At 31.4% G+C, this 11,357-nt stretch overlaps 1 protein-coding gene across 1 annotated transcript; it reads right to left on the bottom strand.

Moving 5' to 3' along the window:
- Positions 1-7,199: 7,199 nt before the first annotated feature.
- LOC106758390 (disease resistance RPP13-like protein 4) lies at positions 7,200-9,767 on the bottom strand. The gene is made up of 2 exons (XM_014641318.2): positions 9,532-9,767; positions 7,200-8,913 (listed from the first exon to the last, which is right to left on the bottom strand). The coding sequence occupies exon 2, from the start codon at positions 8,907-8,909 to the stop codon at positions 7,200-7,202; it is 1,710 nt and encodes a 569-aa protein (XP_014496804.1). The 5' UTR covers positions 8,910-8,913; positions 9,532-9,767.
- Positions 9,768-11,357: the final 1,590 nt, after the last annotated feature.

The raw sequence follows: 11,357 nt of genomic DNA, 5'->3' as shown, positions 1-11,357 counted from the left end.
TATATATATATATATATATATATATATATATGTATGTATGCTATGAAAAGCAACAAAAGAGAACTTGAGGTACATTTCACCAAACAGTAGGAGGAATTTGAAGAGAAGGGTCCAATGTTGGCATAAAAATTTGTGAAAACATCTACAAAATGTTGTGGATGAGATGTGGTTAGAAGAATCTCAAATAGTTTAGATGGTTTAAATAATTGAAATATAAGCTAAAATAATTAAAGATAGTTTAGAAGGAAAGTATACTTCATATGGAGGGACTGCACCACAAAAAGTTTACGTCATTCTTTGAGTTTAATTATCCAAAAAACAAAGTATCTTTCTTCAAGTTTCGTTCTTTTCTTAAAAGAGACCGTCTATAATATTTGTCATGCTTTGGATATAAAGATTTTGAAAAGTGACTCTGAAGATACTCGGACACTGATTTATGATTGAGAGATTCTTTTTAGAGAGTTTTTTAAGAATGGCTAACATAAATAAGGTAATGCGGATCGGAGCCCGCTGCTAAGCGCAGGAACAGGAGCTTGTGATTGTAGAGTGTGTTACACCGGTTGTTATTGGCATTAAACTCAAGGAAAATATTTTTTTAACAATTCGTCAACTTTTGGCGGTATTTGATTAATTCATTTTAAATAAAATTTTTAGAAACGAAATCTTATACAGAGGGTGTTTTGGGAAGGAATTTTGTTTTGTGGTTCTAAAATATTGTTAGGATTTAATATATTGTTAGGATTTAATATATGTTAAGATTTAATAATGTCTTGTTAGGTTTTAAGATCTTGTTTGTCATTATTTTTGTTTGTTATTATTCTCTATATATTGCTGATAGATTAGATAGAGTTATAACTAATTCTGTTCTAATCTTGATGTATAAATATTTGCATTTGCATTATGCAGAATTGAGATAATATACAAACTTTTTTTGCCTCCCTTTTTTTCCTCTTTATATTGCAATCTCAACACTTGGTTTGAATGATGATTCTCATTATTTAAGATGCCCCCTTAAGCTAGAGAATGAATGTCAATCATTCCCAGCTTGGAAACCAGAAATTTGAAAGCTGGATAAAGCCCTTTGGTGTAGATATAAGCTAACTGGGTGTAGAAGAAAAGTTAACCATTGAATTTCGCAAGTAGTTGTGGCAAGAGCTTTGTATTGAGCTTCTGAGGAACTTTTGGATACAATGGCTTGTTTCTTCGATTTCCATGAAATAAGTGAAGAGCCAAGATATATATAGTAACCAGTGATACTTCGTCTGGTATCAATGCAGCCTGCCCAATCAGAATCGTTAAAGTCTTTCAGCTGTATGATGTTATTGTTAGGAAAGAAATCCTTTTTCCAAGGGCACCTTTAAGGTATCTAAGAATCCTGGAAGCTGCTTGTTGATGATCTGTGCTGGGATTTGAGAGACTTAGTTGTTGTACTACAAATGAAATATCTGTTCTAGTGTTGGTGAGATATAATAATCTACCAATCAATCTTCTATAACAAGATGAAGCTGCATCATTTAGTGGTTGACCAGAATATGTGTTGAGCTTTAAACGATAGTCAAAAGGAGTGGAAACAGACTTAAAGTTTAAGTAACCTTCATCTTTGAGAATGTTAAGAGTATATTGTCTCTAGGAAATAAAAATACCTTCTTTGTTTCTATCCACTTCAAGACCAAGAAAGAATTTAAGATTGCCAAGGTCTTTAATCTTAAATGTTGCATCAAGAAGGTGAGTAATATGAGTGATTTCTGTTAGATCATTTCCTGTGAGTAATATATCATTAACATAAATCACTAAAATAATGACATTGGAATCAGAATGTTTTATGAACAAGGAATGATCGGATGCAGATTGGAGGAAGCCATTAGATAAGAGGAAATCAGATAAGCGAGCATACCACTATCTGCCTGCTTGTTTAAGACCATAAAGTGATTTTTGTAACTTGCATACTTGATTTGGTTTGATACAGTTGAGCCCTGGAGGAGGTATCATATAAACTTCTTCACTTAATGCGCCATGAAGAAAAAACATTATTAACATCTAGTTGCTTAAGATGCCAATTATGCGCTGCCAAGAGCTATAACCAGTCTAACTGTTGTGATTTTAACCACGGGAGAAAAGGTATCTAAATAGTCTTGACCTTCAATTTGAGTGTAGCCCTTGACTACAAATCTAGCTTTATACCTTTCAATACTTCCATCATCCTTGTATTTGATTTTGAAAACCCATTTGCAGCCTACAACAGTTTTGTTAGCAAGTAAATCTGTGATTTTCCAAGTGTCATTTCTGGCCAATGCAGCAAGCTCATCATCCATGGCTCTAACCTAGGGTGGATACTTGGATGCCTCAAAATAAGATCTAGGCTCAATGTTAATAGAGATTTGCATAATAAATCGGTAGTAAGGTGCTGCAAGTTTCTTATATGAAATGGTGGAAGCAAGAGGATGTTTGAGACAGTCTTGAAGGTCTGTTTTCTGTCGGGTGGATCTTTTAATGTTAGGAGTAGGTAGGGTGGAAGGTGAACTGGGTGGAGAAGGTTGTGAAGTATCTGTATGAGGTGTAGGTATACATTGGTCAATATAGAGCAAAGGTGGGTGAGTGATAAGGTAGGAATTAGGAGTGGTTTATGATTCATTGTGGTAAGGAAAACAACTTTCATGGAAGACAACATTTCTAGAAATCTCAATGGCCTTGGTTTTGAGGTTGAAGGTGATGAAGCCTTTTTTGTGTGATTTATAGCCAAGGAAAATAGCAGGTAAGGCTCTTGGATAAAGTTTATGTCTATTGTTTGACAAGGTGTTGACAAAGCAAAGGCAGCCAAAAACTTTAAGAGTGGTAATATCAAAAGGAGAACTGTATAATTGTTGGTGTGGAGAATGATTATTTAGGAGAGGAGTAGGAAGGCAATTGATGAGGGTAGAGGCATGAATAAGAGCATAAGACTAGAAAATGTTTGGTAAGATTGCTTGAAAAAGGAGGGAGCAAGTAACATTTAATAAGTGCTGGTGTTTTCTCTCAACTAAGCCATTTTGCTGGGGGGTTTCCACCCAAGTTGTTTGATGAACAATTCCAGTATTTTTATAAAATTTGGCCATAATAAACTCAGTTCCATTGTGATATCTAATCTTAGGACCTTAGTTTTAAACTGTCTTTCAGCATAAGTAATGAAAGATTGTAAATGTGACTGGGTTTCAGCTTTTGAGATTAAAGGAAACACCCATACATATCTAGAAAAATCATCAACAATGGTTAAGAAATATTTATGACCATGAATGGGAGTAGCAACACAAGGGCCCCCAAATGTCAACATGTAATACAAAAAAATAGAAGAAGCTTGAGAAGTACTATGAGAAAAAGTAGGTTTTCTTTGTTTAGCCATATGACAAGGAGTACAAATAAAAGAGTGATCAAAATTAATCATAGGATATAACTATTGCATTACATGTAATCTCTCATGGGAGGAGTGGCCTAATCTGTAAAGCCAAATATCAATGGCTTCCTTATTACAAATTGTGGTTTGATGGAGCTAAAAGAGGTCTTGAGTGTATACAACCCATCTTGAGCATCAACTATACCTATCATCCTCTTGGTGTGTCTATCTTGTATAAAACATTGATTGTCAAGAAATATTAGTTGACAATTATGGGTTGTGTTAAGCTTGGAAACAAATATAAGATTGAAATTAAATTGTGGAAGATATAGGACATTAGAAATAGACAAAGAATCATTAATCTTTACTGTTCCAGAATATGAGGCTATGGTTTGTAATCATTATAAAGTAAGATTCTTCATTGCATTTCTCTGAATTAAGATTCTTAATTGCTTCTTGATGGTTCTCTGGATTGTAAACTTGTTTGACTTGAGACAAAAAGCTTCTTGGCTGACACAAATTTATGCAAAAGAATGAAAATTGGTGGTAAAATTATACTACTATAACTCAAAATGTTATTATTTACAAAAATCAAATAGAATTGAGAATTAAAACGATTAAAAATTAGAAAAGAATTGGTTTTCTTAATAAAAAAACAGTTAAATGATGAGTTGGGATTTATAAGTGTATGTTTTGGAAGCTTGATTCATACCGATGATAATGATGATGATAAACCATACATTCAGGCATCAGAAGCACAAATGGTATATTATGTACATGATGAGTTTGGTAAAAGTTGGTGCATCTATACATATAAAGCCTCGAGACTTGTACAACATAGGTAAAGATGATGTTGACAGTTTCATGAATGTGAACAATTTCAACAACAAAACTTTAAAATATTATTTCCAGACGAAAGAAATATACCATTAACAAGGTTTAATTTTAATTGTTAGTTATTGTATATGTTGTTATGTTGTTTATTTTCTTGTCATTATTATATCTTATATAGGTCGTTTAAGTATTATTCATGTAATTGTTTGTAGAACACATGAAGATGAAGAGACTGATAGTTAAGAAGAAGGAGACACAACATCATACATGACAAAGTGTCTCTTATACATGGGGTCATATAGTTAATTATCCACCGACACCTCAAAGTGTAGCTCCTGAAGTCCAATCCTATCCCTCTCTATTTGTCCCTCAAAGAAAGTAAGTTTTCTTTTTTGAATGTTTAATCCTTCTTTGTTCACGTTGTTATCATTTTTTGACATTCATTTATTTGTAGGAACATACAGACTAAAACTACCTTCGACAGGCCAAAACCCATGCACTCCAGCACCTATTCAATCCCTAGATGTAGTTGTTGTTCAGCAGTTCAAGTTGACTCCTTTGGTCAGTCCCCAAATGAAGTTGTCTTTCAGTCACCGGTTCAAGTTAATGTAAGTGTTCCGTTTCCTTCAATAATTGACTCCATTCAAAATCTGATGGTTGTGTGGTTGTGTCGGAAAATGAGTCATAGTTATTGTCTAAACAATGCAATTTCTATGTAGTAATGGTGTTAAGTCTCTAGAAATTTTGTTAAAGGAGAACTTGCATTGGTATTGAGTTTCAGTGGCTGTTTTTGGTTTTATTGGCCTTGGTGCAATGAGGTTTAGGTGTTAAAAATCAGTTTTGAACCTTGGAACGTGAAGTCTACAAATTTTCTGGTGTAGTTTTGATTCTGGCCTAGTTAGGAAACTGTATTTAGACTTTAAATGAATTAAATGTATAAATTATTAGCAAGGTATTCTTTTCCAATGCATGGATGGATGTATAAATTAATATATAGGACGTTGTTCAAGTCTTATTCCACTTATATAAATTTTACACGTCAATGATAAGGTATTCATCCTCATCAGCTGCTGACACAATATTTCATATATTCAATATACTTTATCAGTACCAACATAAGCATCACAGAAATGATATATATTATTTATTATTTATTTTTTCCTTTTTTTTATTTATTATTTCATGTCAATGTTCTGCTTAAACATTTTATCCGAATACAATGTTTGTTTGAATTTAAGTACTTCTTAGTATTAAATACTAATATCTATTTTAGTTGAGTTTATTCATTTTAGTTATAATATCTTTTTTTGTTTAATATAATATTAAATTTCACCAATATTGTGTAATTTGATTATTTTTATTAATATCACAAGTTCGTGATTTTTAATTTTTTTAAAATTTCAAAAATATATTTAAATGTTAAACTACCATCATGTCACATATAAAGTAATATATGTATGATTAATGTTTTATATTCAATTTAATTTTTTATTATTATCATTTAATTTAATTTTAACTTTAATTTTAAAAGAGAAAAATTTAGTTTCTCTAAAAATTAAGATCAATTTTATTTTTATATAAATATTATATTAATATTTTTACTAAATTTTATATTTTTATCAGATATTTTAATTTAAGATTAGAATTGTTTTAAAATTATTAAATACTTTTCTATTTTTTTATTTTTACTGCTACGATCGTGTAGCGTATATTATTACATGTCAACATAAGATTATTCAAATGAAGATGCAAAGTAACGAAGAATCAAAATTGGACAAAATAAAAAAGTAATAAGAAACTTTTGTAATTTAATTTCATGGTTAATTTTATCAATTTATCAATAAATTTGTAAGATAAGACATTGCTTATTTTATTTATTTGTTTTAATAAAGTAGTGATATTTTTTAAATATAGAAATGTGAAAAGATAAGTGTTACATTCTCAGCCATCAAATATAAAGTTTCAGTTAAAGACATTCAAAGAAAATTGAGAAATGAGCAATGAAATTTGCAAATTAACGTGGCGTTACTTTTTTATATTTATGTTTGTATCTATTTTAAATGTAATATGTACGTATTTGATTATATACTTCCAATATGTAAGAGGTTTGAAAAATGAGTATCATGATGTAATTTTATTGTATTAGTTGCATATGTTATAAGCATTTAAGTGATGTATGTTCTAATTTTTTTATTGAATAATTTAAAATGATTGACCTCTAATATGAATTAAATCAAAAGCAGTAATTTTTAACATTAAAGCTGTGTCACGAAAAATAAAACCACCTAGTTTTTTTTTTCAATCATTTAAAGCTGTATCCTAATTTTTATATATATTTTTTCTTTCTAATAATGAGGTAAAATGATTTATTTTACTCAATTATTTTCATTTTATATTTGAATTTTGACATTGTTTACCAAACGTTGCTAATTACTATTATGTGTCATCCAATTTAATTAAATTTTAATTATTTAACTTGTTTTTTTAATTAATTTAATTCTACTATGCTATTTCATTTCATTTTCATATAAAATGAAATATACGAAAAATTACATAATGTAAAAGATTGTTATATAAATATCCATATTTGACTTATAACATTATGCTGAAAATATTTTCTTAGAATAATTTTAATTTTTCATTTTTTAAAATATAATGCATAAACATGAACTCTCTTTCTCTATATATAATAAAATATAATTAAGAATGTATTGTCCATAGACCATATTTTTTTTATCAAAACTTACTGTGTAGTTAAAATTATGTTTTTTCAAAAAATGATATATGTAAACGCATTATATATATATATATCTATATATAAATAGAGTGATAGATAGATATTTATTGATTGCTTATTTTTTGAACTTTTGCTCACTCTAGTTATATATAGCATAGGGTAGACATTTGGGAATAACATTATATAAATAACAATTATTGAGAGAACAAAATAAGTATACATAACATTTTATTACATCCAGTCTCTTTCTCAGCCAGCATCCTATTCAAATTCACGCACAATATATGAATGGTTTGAGATTTGCTTAATTTCTACATATTTCAGCAAAGGAAAGAATGTTTTCAAATCATCTATGTTGATATTTAATTGTTTAAGGTACTTTAGACGCAGTATTTCCACCATGTTCCGACCTAAAATACTCTCATGTATACTTTCCACTTTTCCTCCAGTTATATTTAGCTCACTTATCGCAGGTGGTATTATAAAGGAAACTTGAACAGATGTAAAAACTTCTTTCAAACTCTTTCCTGGAAAACATTCAAGATGCAACTTTTTCAAATATAGTGGCAAAATGATAGGAATTTTAGCATACCTTGGGTAAGACCCACTCCAAGAAATTTTGAGATGCTTTAGTTTTTTAAAATTTTTCAAACTTTTAAACTCTTCATCCCTGATCACGGCCTCACTTCCTATACGTATGCTGAGTCGCTTTAGTTCTGTCAAATTCTCAGCAAGATCCCATATTCTGCAAGGAGTCTTTTCAGAAGTACTTATTAAAAATCCTTTGAGGACTTGCAGATTAGTGAGCTTCTCAATCCCCTTTGGCATGACTTCCAGTAAGCAACACTCAGACATAATCAGATGTGTCAGACTTTTCATTGATGAAATATCATCCGGTAGTCTTTCCAAATTATGACATGCTTTCAGATCAAGAATTACTAGACTCTCAAGTTCAGTAATGGAAGATGGAAGCTCGAATATGTTCGATATCCCACGAAGACTCAGATATTTCAACTCCTTCAGAGTTCTCAACTCTCTTAAGAATTCTTGACTCACAACTTCAATGTGATGCAAAGGTGAATCTTGCCAACGCCCTAGTTGAAGCANCTCTAAATTCTTGATTGAATCGGTAACCCATTGTGGTTCAAAATTCAGATAACTTGCACCAATATTATAAATATTACGCAAAGTTACATTTTTTGTATCAACTCCACCTACTGTAACCTTTTTTCTATCAAGCAATAAACGCGATGGTCTAATATACTCTGAATCTCCATCTAAATATAACTTCAACTGACTACGGACATGAGGAAGAACTTGAAATTTATTGACAATGGGGTCTTTTGTACTACCATAGCGTACAATCACCTTAAATTTCAAAAGATCATCAACCACATCTTCACCCAATTCGTCTGCTGTTTTCTCCTCTGTATTTTCAATCAAACCCTCTTCAAACCACAAATTAATTGCATTTCTTTTCCTTATGACAGCATTCTCAGGAAAAATTAGGAGACGTAACAAGCAAGCTTTTAATCGATCATCTTGCAGGTTAAAATCTTCCGCAGTCCAACTCTTCTTCTGATGGAGATGCACCAACTCTTGTGATGAGGGAGATATTTTGTCACCCCTGTTATCCTCCTCCTTATATGACTCATCAAAAACAAGCGTTGGGAGCAAATTGCGAGCAGAATCTCTGATTCTCTCGCAAATGCTATGCATGTCTTGATGCAACTTCCTGCGGTCTAACCTGTGAAGATGGTCATACACCTCTGCTAATGTGTCAAGCAATTTTTCTTCATTCTTCTTCACTTCCACAAACACATCCTTTATATTGTTCAGAACCAACCGCAACTTCTCCAACTTCCCATCAAATGATTCCTCTTTTCCCCTTTCTTGGAATTTCCTCCTTGATGTCGTCAATTGTTTCATCAACACACCTATAGCTTTCATTTTGTTTGTTCGAATTGACATTTTACTACAAACAAACAAATATAAACAACGTCACCCAATTTTTCCTACTTCCAATATTCCTTTTTTACCTTTCTATCTATACACTCACACCCACCTCTCGAGTCAAAGACAAGAATGAAAAAAAAAGTAGAAAATAATAATTGCAATACCAAATATGGTATTCGAAATTATGCTAATGATGTCAACAAAATGAAATGTGCATGAGTAGACAACTTATGGTAGATGGTACATCACGCATGAACCAACTATATATAGTTTTCACTGAGCAATTAGGAAAAGTTTAGTTATTTGATAAGCTATAAAAGTTCAAGCTTACAAGGAGTACCATCAATAATGAATAATCAGTCATTACTAGATATAAAAAATTGTTTGGTGAATATATAAAACATAATATAAAATAAGCTAATACATGTTCAATCAAACTTTCTCAACAAATAAAAAAACTTAAATTGTAAATACGAGATTATTTGATTCAAATNCAACACAGTAAAAAGTTTGAACTCTAGGATGTGACGTTATGTTATATATGGAGTTCCATTAACAAATGATATAACAATCTTTAGAAGCATTACATAAAATTTTATTATTTCTAATTAATATCAATAACAAAATGGAGTTTAACCTTTGAAATAATTGAGACCAGAGAAAAGTTCGATGTAGGAATCTATTCAGTCCCCAGAAAACCTCGTCGACGTCCAACACGTTTCTGTTACGCCCTGCTACTGACAACTACAAAAATCTAGCTACACAGACACATGCTATGAAAAGCAACAAAAGAGAACTTGAGAAACAGTTCACCAAACAGTAGGAGGAATTTGAAGAGAAGGGTAAATTTGTGAAAACATCGACAAAATGTTGTGGATGAGATGTGGTTAGAACAATCTCAAATAGTTTAGATGCTTTAAATAATTAAAATATAAGCTAAAATAATTAAAGATAGTGTTGAAGGAAAGAATACTTCATATAGAGGGACTGCACCACAAAAAGTTCACGTCATTCTTTGAGTTTAACGATCCAAAAAACAAAGTATGTTTCTTCAAGCTTCGTTCGAAAAGAGACAGTCTATAATATTTGTTATGCTTTGGATATAATGATTTTGAACAGTGACTCTGAAGATACTCGGGCACTGATTTATGATTGAGAGATTCTTTTCAGAGAGTATTTTAGAATGGCAACATGAATAATGCGGATCGTAGCCCGCTGCTAAGCGCAGGAACAGGACCTTGTGATTGTAGAGTGTGTTACACCCGTTGTTATTGGTATTAAACTCAAGGAAAATGTTTTTTAACAACTCATTTTTGTCAACCTTTTAACAACGCCGCCAAGTGGCGGCATTTGATTGAATCATTTCAAATAAAAATTTTAGAAATGAAATCTTATGCAGAAGATGTTCTGGTAACAAATTTTGTTTTGTGGGTTCTGAAATATCATTTTGAAAAGGAATTCATCTTCTTCCTCTCAACAACTTAAAATCTCTTCCTATCTCAAGTCTCTCTCTCACTGTTGTCTCTTGGTTCCCGTCGTTCTCACTGACCACTGTGAAGTCCACCGAAATCTCTCTTCTATGGTGGTTGTATTCTTCATCTCTCGTTTCATTTTGTTTTTGCATTTTTGGCTTGTGTCTGTCTCGCGATTTACTCTTGTTTTCTCATCCATTAGTACAATGAAAGTGACCTCCCCCAACATAGCGTTGTAGCATTTTGCCTCTCTACCTCTCTCGCGCTTTCCATCAATTAGAAAAGATGTCTCCTTTTCTCCAAGGTTTGGGCTTTATTCGGTGAGAAAAGAGGTTTTTCGCAATATCAATAAATAAAATTAACCATCCATCTAAAAAAATTGAATAAATCACGTAAAAACACCCCAAATCATCCAAAAAGACATAAAAAATGACCTTGGGGAGTCAAGTTCTTTCAATTGGCAAGTCACGTGTTACTTTTCTTGGGCAAAAATGGTCATAGACTTCACCTATCTTGGTTAAAAAACATATATGGGCTTTTTCCTCCATAATTGAGTGGGGTAAATTGTGTTTTGATGCACTTGACACCATCAATGATGATCAACATGAGTCATCCATGCAAAAAAATAGAAAATATCACCCATAGGGACACAAAAATGACCTTGGGGAGTCAAGTTCTCCCAACTAGGAGTAACGTGTAACTTTTCGTACAAATCAGCAATCAGCCTCTGATATTGTTTAAAGCACAGGTTCGAACCATATTATCATAGTTAAAAGGAAGAAAAGACCTTTTATAAAGGTTCACTTGAGAATTAAACTGTAAAATAATTCTAGAGGGCTTGATTGATCCCTCTCATAATCTTCTATTTATAATAATATATTGATACAAGAGTACATGATAATTAGAGTAACCTAGACACAATATAATCATGATAATTAGAGTAACCTAGACACAATATAATCATGATAATTAGAGTAACCTAGACACAATA

This window comes from Vigna radiata, chromosome 4, assembly GCF_000741045.1.
Source record: "Vigna radiata var. radiata cultivar VC1973A chromosome 4, Vradiata_ver6, whole genome shotgun sequence".
Taxonomy (NCBI): Eukaryota; Viridiplantae; Streptophyta; class Magnoliopsida; order Fabales; family Fabaceae; genus Vigna; species Vigna radiata.
The sequence above is the reverse complement of the archived record's forward strand: the minus strand, read 5'-3'. Positions and strand labels throughout refer to the sequence as shown.